Source organism: Pelophylax lessonae, assembly GCF_965119305.1.
Source record: "Pelophylax lessonae genome assembly, chromosome: 11".
Taxonomy (NCBI): domain Eukaryota; kingdom Metazoa; phylum Chordata; class Amphibia; order Anura; family Ranidae; genus Pelophylax; species Pelophylax lessonae.
This window is the reverse complement of record NC_138778.1, coordinates 92771807-92784515: the sequence shown is the minus strand read 5'-3', so window position 1 is coordinate 92784515 and position 12709 is coordinate 92771807. Positions and strand designations below refer to the sequence as shown.

General features: G+C 42.3%; 1 protein-coding gene across 1 annotated transcript in view; it reads left to right on the top strand.

The window, feature by feature from the left end:
- The window catches only part of VAT1 (vesicle amine transport 1), a 108119-nt gene that overhangs the window by 81782 nt on the left and 13628 nt on the right, over positions 1 to 12709 (top strand). Inside the window, exon 5 of the mRNA XM_082271498.1 lies at positions 6672 to 6913. Coding sequence (XP_082127624.1) covers positions 6672 to 6913 — 242 coding nt within the window. The remainder of the gene's footprint in view (positions 1 to 6671; positions 6914 to 12709) is intronic.

The window sequence follows — 12709 nt, the reverse complement described above, 5'->3', positions numbered from 1 at the left end:
TTTTTTGTTTTTGCCAACTTCATCTACCTGTTCAACACAAATATACACTCACTGGCCACTTAGGTAAACCTTACTAGTACAGTACTGTTGGACCCCCTTTTGCCTTCAGCACTGTCTTAATTTGTGGCATACATTTAAAAGTGTTGAAAACATTGCTTTTGGTCCATATTGACATGATGGCCTCACACGTTTACTTCAGATTTGTCGGCTGCAAATCCTTGATGTGACTCTCCCGTTCCACTGCATCACAAAGGTGCTCTATGGAGTTGAGATCTGGGGACATTGGAGGCCATTAGAGTACAGAACTCATTGTCTGTCCAAGAAACCAGTTAATATTTGAGCTTCGTGACATGGTGCATTAATCTGCTGGAATTGGCCATCAGATGGGTACACTGTAGTAATAAAGGCATGGATGTAATCGGCAACAATACTCGGGTAGGGTGTGATGTTTAAACTACGCTAAGTTGGTACTAACACGCCCAAGTGTGCCAAGAAAACCTCTTCCACACCGTTACACCACCACCAGCCTGAAACTTTGATACAAGGCAGGATGGTAAAATTAAATTAAAACCCGCGCTAGGATTTAGTAACGTGTGTTAAACTTACAATGATGTGTTGCAGCTGCTGCCCACTAAGTAAAACTTAGAAAAATATATATACCCAAAAAACAGCGCTCGCAGAATAGATAAAAATAGATGGCATCAATTGATATACTGTACATTTTGACTCAACAGTGTTAGAATACTAAAATATGTGCATAAAGTTCTCTGTGCAAAAAAATATATCCAATTATATAAGTGCATAAAGTATTGACGTGCTGGATACAGAATAAAAACTTGTATAATTACAAAAACGTGCCCTGCAAAAGTGCCATCACTACTCAAAGTCCACAATAATAGCCCAAATTGGTTTCTTTCCACAATTATGATCGTGCTCCTATAAAGTGCTGTATATCTAAGGTGCCAATTTTCAAGGTGCAATGGTGCTCCACACAGTGACGGTGCTTCCAGCCCCCCTGAGGGAATGCACTCACCAGAGCTTAAAGGTAAATAGGCCTTTATAATATGGCCCAATGCTTCTCCAACCCAGGACTTCCCCTTCGGTGTCTCCTGTATCACTCAAAGGATGAGCCAAACCTAGTGAAGCCCGTAATATAAAATGTTAAGATAGATAAATACTCATAATAAAGCATAAGATAATCGGCAGAAGAATCCTATTAACCGCAAACACGGCTCCATTCCTGGAACGAGGCCGGCATGCCTTCCACGGGATCCAGGAAGTGACTTATTATGGGACTTATTATGGTAGCCGTTCACTGGCAGTGCGTCCACGCGTTTCGCACGCCTATAAGGGGTGGCATCTTTGATAATGCCCCTTATAGGTGGGCGAAACGTGCCAACGCATTTCCGGTGAACGGCTACCGTAATAAGTCACTTCCTGGATCCCGTGGAACGCATGCCGGCTGCGTTCTGGGAGTGGAGCTGTGTTTGCGGTTAATAGGATTCTTCTGCCGATTTATCTTATGCTTTATTGTGAGTAGTATTTATCTTAATAACCTTTTATATTACGGGCGTCACTAGTTTAGACATCCTTTGAGTGATACCGGAGATACCGAAGGGGAAGTCTGTATTCCTGGGTTGGAGAAGCATTGGTCCAGATTATAAAGGCCCATTTACCTTTGAGCTCTGGTGAGTGCATTAACTCGGGGGGGGGGGGGGGGGGGCTGGAAGCACTGTCACTGTGTGGAGCACCTTAGATATACAGCACTTTATATGAGCACGATCATAATTGTGGAAAGAAACCAATTATTTGGGCTATTGTGAACTTTGAGTAGTGATGGCACTTTTGCACTTTGCAGGGCACGTTTTTGTAATTATATAAGTTTTTTTATTCTGTATCCAGCACGTCAATACTTTATGCACTTTTATATAATTATTGAATTTTTTTTGCACAGAGCACTTTATGCACATATTATATTCTAACACTGTTGGAGTCAAAATGTATATGAATTGATGCTATCTATTTTTATTCATCTATGTTGCGAGTGCTGTTTTTTGGGTATATACAAGGCAGGATGGATCCATGCTTTCATGTATATGCCAAATTGTGACCCGAACATCTGAATGTAGCAGCTGAAATGGAGACTCCTCAGACTAGGCAACATTTTCTATTATCCAATTTTGGTGAGCTTGTGCAAATTTTAGCCTGTTTCCGGTTCTTGGCTGACAGTGGCACCCGCTGGAGTTTTCTGCTGCTGTAGCAGCCAGTCTGCTTCAAGGTTCGATGTGTTCAGAGATAATATTTTGCATGCCTTGGTTGTAGCGAGTGGTTGTTACTGTTTTTCTTTCATCTCAAACCAGTTTGCCTATTTTCCTGACATCTGTAGTGATATAATTCGTAGTGGTAGTATTATGTTAGGCCATAATCCACATTTATAAACCTACATATACAGAATATCCTATATAAACAATGCAACATCAACAAGGCATTTTTGCCCACACAACTGCTGCTCACTGGATATTTTCTTTCGGACCATTCTCTCTAAACCCTAGAGATGGTTGTGTATAAATCCCAGTAAATCAGCAGTTTGTTGCAATACTCAAATCAGCCCTTCTGGCACCAACAACCATGCCTTGTTCAAAGTCTTTCTAGTCTCCTTTCTTTCCAATCCTGATGCTGTTTGAACTTCAAGTTGTCTTCCCCATATCTAGATGCCTAAATGCATTGAACTGCTGCTGCCATGCAACTGGCCACTTAGCAATTTGTGTTGCCAAGCAATTGAACAGGTGTACCTAATAAAGTGGTATGTTTTTCTCAGGGATCACCTAAAAGTATATAGAGTAGCAGATAGTCGGACAGATTGGGGTAGGGAATTCCAAAGGATGAAAGGCTCAGGAGAAGTCCTAGAGATGAAATGACAGGGGAACTAGAGAGCAGGAGGTCGGGGGAAGGGGGGGAAAAAAACAAAGAATGATTAGGTTGGTATTGTGAGACTAGGATACTGATGTAGCTGTAGGGACCAAGTTGGGGATTGGTTTAAGTTGTTGGGTGAGTGGCAGCCAATGGAGGGACTGGCAGAGGTAGCAGACTCTGAGCGGTTTGTAAGGTGGATGAATCTGGCAGCATTCATGAATAGGGGGGGATAGCCTTTTTATCAGCTGACCCAGGGAGGTGGTGTAGATTGAGAATAGAGGTCTAAGGAGAGAACCTTGGGGGGGAACCCAATGGAGAAACTGAGTGGCTGAAGTATAATTGACACTGAAGGTGCGGGGAGTTGGGTAGGATGAGCCGGCAATGCGCACAGCCACTTTTTTTTTTTTGGGGGGGGGGGGGGGTTGATCAACATCTAAGGCAGCTGAAAGGTCAAGAAATAGTGTCCATTGGTTTTTGCTGTTAGTAAAGCCTCGTATACACGATCAGATTATCGGACAAATTTGTGTCCATTTTTGTTGTATGTTAGTCTTGTATGTAAGTAAAGAGGTTACTTTCATACGAAAATTCTCGTATGACAGAATTCAATTTCAGAAGTGATTTTATTGAATGGTTTTCTATGTATTTTCATTTCCAAGCATGCATAGTCTTGGTCTTACAATTTTTTCCGGACGGAAACTGTACTAATTAAACAAATAAGACGTGTTCATGTGCCATAAAAATTTTATAGCCTGCCCATCCAGTTTGTCATACAAAAATGCTGTCAAGCACTGTACTAACTATCTGAAAATTGACAGATCGTTTCTTGGACAAAAATGTATTTCCGATTTTTCTTATCGTGTATGGGCCTTTAGTCATTTTGAGTTTTAGAAGAGCAGTTTGTGTGGAGTGTTGAGGGCGAAAGCCAGACAGAAGGGGGAGAGTCACTCGGTTGTAGACCAGGCATTTAAAGAGGTTGTAAACCTCAATTTTTAAAAAAAAAACCTAACCCCTGAAAGATTAAACCCATAATGAGCTAGTATTCCATCGCATACTAGCTCATTATGGAAGTGCCAACCGCTCACCTCTCATGGGTGACATGCTGTGTCGCCCTTCTGGGTTTGCGGCATCCGGCCATCTGATTACGCGTGGGAGCCGACGGTCACGGCACGAGCAGCCGTTCCTTCAGGGTGCATGTGCCAGTGACGTCACTGGCTGCATGCAAAGTAAATATCTCCTAAACGGTACATGTTTAGGAGATATTTACAATACTTATAGGTAAGCCTGATCATAGGGTTAGCTATAGGTACAAGTTGCAGAGGAGGGTTTACTTCCTCTTTAAGGAGTTTCAAGGAGATGGGGGGCATAGATGGTTAAGATTAGTGAGGTCCAAGGATGGCTTGAAGTATGGGGGGGGGGGGGGGACTAGTGCATGTTGGAGTAATCTGTAAGCTTTCCCAACAGAGGAAGATTGAAGATTTGGGTTAGTGTGTAGGACAGAAGGGGACAGGTGGTTAGGTGGGTGTTTAGAAATAAGTTCAGCAACCACTTCTATAGTAGCAGGGGAGTGTTGATAGTAAGGGGATTATATATAGTTGTATAGAAAGTTTATATATTGTTATATAGTAAGGGGAGTGTTAATTGTACCTGTTGACGTGGGGTGTTAAGTGGTGGGGAATATCCGTAGTGGAGATTTCATCACAAATCTTATTTAAGTGATTGGCGATCTCCTGGGCAGTGAGTGGGTGGAGGATGAACTGTCCCTACTGAAAATGCTTTGAAAGTTTTTTGTACTTTACGCCAGCCTCTTGGCCAAAATTTCAATAGTTGGTGCTGTAGAATGGCTGTTGACAAAGGGAAATACTGTGATGTATTTCTGCAAGGGACAGTGTCGGTGTACTTGTAGCGGATGCAATTTTTTCCTTGCAAGATTCTAGTGTGAAAGGCTGTAAGATGCATTATAAATGGGGCACCTTGCGTGAGGTAAATCCTCATTATATTACAAAGGGGATACCTTGCATAGTAGGTTTATGGTTTGGCTTTTTTCTTGTCTAACACCTCTGCTTTATGCAGATTTGTGCTCATATGTAGCAACTTTGGTTTTTGTCTCATGGCTGCTTTCCCATCTTTGTGCGAGTTGCTGTTTGGGCTGGAGTCTAATAAATGTACTTGAGTATATTGCAGGGAATCTTTGGGGTCCAACTCTAAATGGTGTTCAGTAAAGGTTGTGTGTGTTTTGCCATCATTTTTTTGAAGAAAGTTGGATTAATTTTGTCATGTGAGGAGATGCAGTACTAGGAGCAGACTGATAAAGCTCATGAGTGTAGCAAAGGCCAGTCATGTGAGTTAACGGCTAGATTGTGTGTATATTTTAGAAATGAAAGGGGGGGGGGGGGAGCTTGCTTTGAAGCTAGCTGACCTCACTCAACAAGTAAATGTACACTAGCATTTCGTGTTCTATACATGACAAAGCAATAAACTGGCCAGTGTTTTGCACCCTGCTGTTTTCAGGTGCTTGAGGCACAGATAAAGCACCAAGCTTCAGTACCAGTATACTGTTAAATCTGGCAGGCTGAGAACTCTAACGAGTGGTACAAGCATTTAGGTCCGTGTGCTTTCAGGGATGTATGCCTGGAACACAGGCATTCCTAAATACCCAAAACATGTAAGTAGTCAGTATGAAAGTAGGCACTGGCTGTGGCTGGTTATAGCTGACGTGTTGAAGCACACGTCACCAAATGCTTTACTAACTTGAAGTGTGTGTATATTTTGTGTATATGCAGCATTAAACCATTCAGGTTTTGCCTGCACTTTTCATCAAGGCAGCAAATATACTATGCTGGAAAAGGCCTTCCTGCACTATGCTGGAAAAGGCGTTCCTGCACTATGCTGGAAAAGGCGTTCCTGCACTATGCTGGAAAAGGCCTTCCTGCACTATGCTGGAAAAGGCCTTCCTGCACTATGCTGGAAAAAGCCCTCATCGTCTGAGCCTCTAACTACTTGGATCAGTTCTGTCAGGGAACCTCCAAGGGGTTTCCCAAAACGGGCAGCAATTGTTTGATCAGCACTCAGCCTTTTCACCCAGCAGCAGGCTTCCACAGCATAGACTGAGGTCTAGCTTCCAGATAAGTTATGGGTCTGGTAAATGGAGGCTTTGCCCCACCCTAAGCTCAACAGACTTAATGATTCCAGGACCAAGAAAAAGTGTTTTTTTTGGTTTCTCAGAAAAAAAAAAATTCTCCATTGGCCATAAACCCCACACTATGTACTTTACGTTTTTACACATGAGGCTTGGTAATCAAAGTACTAAAACAGCGAAGCTAGTATAATATACACAGCAGCTAAACAATACATATTGGCAAAGTTAAATCCTCATTTTTGAATGCTCATCACTTGTTATAAGATGCAGTGTGGAGTGTTTGTATTCAGATTCAGGCAAAGAAATGGAGTTCCCCAGCCTGCAGGCTTTTGCTGGCATTAACACTTGTGGTTCTTCATCTCGGATTTAGTGTAAAATCTTAAAACTGATTTTGCAGTTAAGCTTTTGCACATTTGAAATTGCTTTCAGTTGTGATGCCAGTTTCTTTATTCTAGACTGGTAGATGTATCTTAAGGAAGGGAATGGGTATAATAACTTATATTTTGCTATAGCTTTTTCCTCAGATTTTGTACATAAACCCTACTGGGATGGGCACATGCCATTTGTTGGAACTATTGTGTAGCCTTATTTTATGGATAGTATTACTCATTTTATTTTATAGGGGCTGCCAATTTGTTGACTGGACAAAAGAAGAACCTTGTTGCCTTAGCAAAGACTTGGTGGAACCAGTTCAGTGTAAATGCTCTGCAGCTTATTCCTTCCAACAAAGCTGTGTGTGGCTTCCATCTAGGCCACCTGGATACTGAAACAGAGCTGATCACAGATGTTGTGGTTAAACTGCTTGACCTTTACAAGCAAGGGAAGATAAAGCCCAAAATCGACAGCATATATCCTTTTGAGCAGGTATGTTAAATTACTTTTTAGTTAATTTGTTTGGAGACTCATTAACTTTGACATGTTTACATTATTTTTTTTTAGCGAAGCATGTGTTGTATGGTATGGAAACCTATCTTAGTTGTATAGTATAGGACAAAGTATTTATACATAATGGGTTATCGGTGTGTACCTTTTATTAACTGACTGGACACTGGCAAAGCTTTAGAGTCTCAAGGTGGGTCTGTCTGCTTTTATGGAGAGAATCTGTAGTTCGCTGAGGGTGCTATACAGATCTAGGGTTATGGTCCATCACCAAATAACCTAGTCACTGACAACCCCTTCAGGGGTATGGCCACTGTGATGGATGAACCCTGGACTTTATTACAATCCATCTTTGTGAACAGGTAAGTTGGTATCACTATAAAAAATAGGGTGGCAGGTAACTGCTACACAGAGCCAAGGGGTGCCGGTGTGTATAACGGCACACCAGCCTAGTCCACTAACCTAAATAGGTGTGGAACCAGGTGCCTAGTTAAACAGAAAAATAGTATGGAAAGAACCATACAGACACTTGTAGGTCCACGTAGTATGACTAAGGCAACGTTTGTTAAATGCAAAAAATAAGATACTCAAAATGTTTATCGCACCAAACACCATGTTTGAAATCTATCTTGCCGTATACAAATTTGGGGGGGGGGGGTTGTCCTTTCCCAGCAGAATGAGTTGGATCCCTCAAGATCTCTCCACTACGAAGGTAGACCTTAGTTAAGCATGTGGAGTAGATCTTTGGAGCCTGGTTTTTCAGTAGGGATGTCTTGTTACCAAGCATCTAAACGTGAACCTTAAAGAGGTAAACCTGTAACATTTTTTTTTTTTTTTTTTTGCAACCTGAAAGGGAAACTCATAATGAGCTAGTATGCATCGCATACTAGCTCATTATGAAATACTTACCTTAGAACGAGCCCTCGCCGTGCCGCCCACTTACCTGTATGACGGGCGACATGTCCAGTCGCCCGTCTTCTGGGATCGCGGCATCCGGCCATCTGATTGGCCGGAGCCGCGGTGACGTCACTAGCACGCGTGCGGGAGCCGACGGTCACGGCACGGGACTCTGAAGGAACGGTGTTCCGTGAGAATTACCTTCCCGTGAGAAAAACCTACCCTCGTCACTTCTGATGCACGGCAGTGTGTGTAACGCGACCGGTTACATTAAAACAGCTGTGCTGCAATATGAGACATCTCCACTCCTATCCCTGTCACTTCCCTGATCTCGGCTAGTAAATATAAAAGCAGCGGCGGCTGTATGAAAAGAGAAATCACGGAGCCTAGAGCCGCTTTTATATTTACTAGCCCAGATCAGGGAAGGGATAGGAGTGGAGATGACTCATATTGTAGCACAGCTGTTTAAATGTAAAAAAAACCTACCCAACCGCCGTGGGTAGGTTTTTTTTTTTTCACGGACACCGTGATCATTTCATACTAGTGCGCATGTGCACTAGTCAGCTCCTCAACTCTTCCATTGCGTATCTGGGGCTGTGATCATGCGCACTGCTGCGCTGCTCAGCTGTTCCTGGCCGGAAGTGACAAGGGTAGGTTTTTCTCACGGGGTAGGTAATTCTCACGTTACAACGGCACCAGCGGCCGTTCCTTCAGAGCGCATGCGCCAGTGATGTCACTGGCTGCATGTAAGGTAAATATCTCCTAAACTGCATGTTTAGGAGATATTTACAGTACCTATAGGTAATCCTATGATAAGGCTTACCTATAGGTACAAGTTACAGAGGAGGGTTTACTTCCTCTTTAACAGGTTCTTTCCTGATTGGAGAATTTCGAGATTGCGCTTAGTCTTTCAGTGAAAAATACGTGATTCACTTGGTCCTTCTGTACAGAGACCAGTGCAATTCCAATCTGACATCGCTCATAAATAATACTTATGTCAGTTTTAAAGCTAAACAAGGCTGTCGACATCTGTAGAGATATTGAACTTGTAATGCATTCGACAAATGTGATGTGGATATTTGTATCAAAGGGCTGATGTTGGCTTGCTAGACCTTGTGGCATAAGTTTGTTTTCATGTCTTAAACTGGCTGATATCTTCCAATGCAGTAGTGTAACAATTTTTATGAAGATAACTATCTCAATAGGAGTTTGGAATATGTATAGTTTGGCTCCAGTTTGTTTTTTTGTGTTTTTGTCTAGGATGTGTATTAGCTGAATTAGGAGACCTTTTTTCAGGATTCTTGCTAATGGGTTTACAACATCCTGTGTTTTTTTTTTTTTTTTTTTTCTCCTCCTCTCTCAACACCCTCCCCAAGCTCCCAAACCTTCCAATAATTAAAATGAGCAGTGCACGTCGGTTGTTGTGCTGCTCCTATGCACTATACAAATTCTATAGTCTTTAGGGCATCTTGAGAGCAAGTTCAGCTTCTATCATTATCCTTGAGCTAGTGCTCAAAATAATCCACCTTCCTTGGGCTCTAGCCCCAGACCCCTTGCTCCAGTCCATGTTGGTACAATCTCTGGTGCTGTGCCACATCCAGTTCACCACTCTTTCCCTCAGGAAATTCCCCGTCCTTTGCACATAGTACCTTTCGGGATTCAGCCTTGCTCCAGAAGGGGACCCCTTAATCCACTAGGTCAGCTGGAACTAGCTTTGACTGTTCCCCCCCCCCCTTTTCAGATAAGGGCCTGGATCATCAGTTTAGCTCATGTACACCAGATGCTGCTTGGAGCATTGACTACAGTGTTTGGTCGAACACCTTTCTTGGCATCCCCATTGTAGAATGCTCAGGCAACATCCTGTGAACATCCTTCATAGATCCTTGTAGTTGACTCTCTAGAGTACTCCAGCAGTACTAGTGTGCTAGAAGGGCTGTATTTTATACCCACTTCTCTAGTTCTGTCACCAGTCTCTTATTTTCCATGTACTGTTGTGGGTTACTTTCCATGCACCCTACCCCCTTTAGTCACTGACGACTTTGATCGAACTTCTGGGGTCTCTGGCAGTCATGGTAGGGGAGTTTTGTCCCCTGATTCTAGGGTTTGGGTGTAACGTTTCAGGCCTTCCAATTTACATCTTGGTGTTTTTTTTATCGAGGGCACAATCGCCTTGATGCTGCCTGTGACTTCAACGTTGCTAAAATAACGACTTGAATTTTAGATGGCATTCATTTTAATGGCACCTAAAAATACCACTGTAGTTCTGCCTTGGTGGTTGTGCTGCAATTGCAGCAAACTGCATTGTGTGAAGCTTGTTGCCCAAAAGAAGAAAAAGGGGAAGTGGAAAAATCCCGGGGAAGAGATTCACCGCCCAAAATCAAGACAGACAGGAATACGACACCATAAATAGGATACCTAACGGTAGTGTAACCGGGCAATATACTAGAAAACACAAAGTTGCAAATATTGGCTCGAACACAGGCATTTGAAAAAGTCGAAAATTTTACTTTATTGAGGTGAAGACAATTAGATAATTACATACAGTGTATAAAAAAAGTAAAATTGAAATAAACAAAATGGAAAAAAAATGTTCAAAGGCCCATGAACTGTATACCGGTGAGACTTCGTCCCAGCTGATAAAACACACATGGAATACCTTGAAAGCTCAAGCCAAGCTTTCGAGGTATTCCATGTGTGTTTTATGAGCTGGGACGAAGTCTCACCGGTATACAGTTAATGGGCCTTTGAACATTTTTTTTCAATTTTGTTTATTTTCAATTTTACTTTATACACTGTATGGAATTACTTAATTCACCTCAATGTACAATTTTCTACTTTTTCAAACACCTGTGTTCAAGCCAATATTTGCAACTCCTTTTGTGTTTTGTTGCCCAAAAGAAGCTCCTGAGAATTTTTTTGGACAAAAAGCTTCATGCGATGTGGTTTGCCGTGATTGCAGCGTCATTTAGCACATGGCAACCACAGCAGAAATGCACCAAGTTTTTAGGTACCATTAAAAGGAGTCCTCTGAAATATGCATTGTGGTGGTTGCCATATTGGAAAAGATTTTGAAATGGCGGGCAGAATTGCAACAAACGCCCAGGTGTGAATGCAGCCTTAGGGGATTGCCCCTAGCTTAACAAGGTTGTGAGCTCTCTTCTGTACTTGTGAATTTTTGGTTTCACCTGTTGGGCTTGGTTACATGGTCTCTGATTCTGGTAAATTGTTGCTTCCAGGTGGAGTGTTTTTTTTTTTTTTCTGGGCTAGGTCTTAATCAGGGTGATCTGTTTCACCCACCCTCTTGTGTTTATCTGGTAGGGCTCTTGGCCTCATCTAGGTTCAGCCTCATCTAGGTTCAGATTCAGGCATTGGTCCTTCACAAGACACTTGGACTGCAGGACATGCCCAGTTCTCACTGTTGCTACAACCCTCAGATGGCTGCTTCTGGGCGTCCCAAAAATATTTCTTATTTTGGTCAGTGGGCATAAGAAAATGTGTTTTTTTTTTTTTTTTTTTTAAGGGGGGAGGGGGGCGGTGTCATGATTTCATTATCCTGAGATTGCCATTTACAAGATGAATTGAATACTGGCAATCAAAGCCCACTGGGCAGGTATGCCTTCCAATTGCCAGCATGCTTCATGTCTTAGGAAATTGTCTCAACCTTCTTTATGAAGGCCACATTGTATATCGAGGACCACAAATTCGTTTTATGAATGAATGAGGCGTGTTTTTTTTTTTTTTTTTTCTGTCTTGGAATTGGCACGATATGATTGGATTGTAGGTCTCCAGTTAAGTAATGAGTACTTGCCTAATGCTGTGGCTGACTTGCGTTTAATTCTCATTTTTTTTTTTTTTTTTTTTTGTTTTGTACTCCATTCCAAGTAGTGGGTATTGTGCGGGTGAGTAATTCAACTCAGATGTGGACATTTTTTAGGAGGGTGGCATATACTACTTTCCAGAATGTTTGGATTACTGCGCATGACCACCAAATGTGAAGCAGGGATCCTGGTTCTTAATTGCATCTCCAACAGAGCTTGGAGATGGACAGATTAAATTTGTGGAGGAGAGTTGGAACCCTGTACCATCGCGTGAGAATTTTGTAGCCATTCTCTTGGGCCGAGACATTAGATGAGCCTTTGAGAATAGTTTCAAAGGTGCTTTGCCATTGCGTGTCAGAGGTTTAGTTTAAGATCATGTTCCCAAGTCTTGCATGTTTTGTTTTTCATGGGATGCTTGTCAAATAGTAAGGAGTATATTCTGGAAATTGGATGTTTTTGGGATGATTCCTCCAGGCAAAGGGATTCAAGCTTTGTGAGTGGATGCGTCCAGGTATTAGGGTTTCTTGCTCAAAAGTAAGTGGCGTACCTGCAGGTATGTCCATAGAGGAAAACTATAGTTTAACATTTGGGAAGAGAGTTGGTCACGGGTCAGGAGTTCTGCTTTGCAAAATAAATGTTTGGCTAATATGTTTGTGGCCAAGATGTAGCGAGAAATCAAGAAATCTGGTTGACATCCTGGGTGTAAGTCTGGGTTAAGACGGAGCGAAGTAAGCGGACCAGGTGTAGAGGAGATGGGAAAACGTTGCTTTTTGTCTCGTGATAAGTGTTTTTTTTTTTTTTTTGTAGGGAAGGACCTATCAAGGGGTGTTTAAGGAGTGATTGGGGGACATGTTTCAGAGATAGCCAGGGCATAGAAGGTAGCAGTGCTGGCAAGATGGCGTCTTCTAGAGCCCAACTAGAGATTATGCTCTGCCGGACCTGGTAAACTGTACAAGAAAATTGTCTTGCAATAGGTTTATTTGTCTTTACTCTTACTGTTCCAGCAGAGTCACTCTAGCCAATTTCAGGGTAGTTTAAATTGCCCCCCTTATTAGTCTTAGCCCTT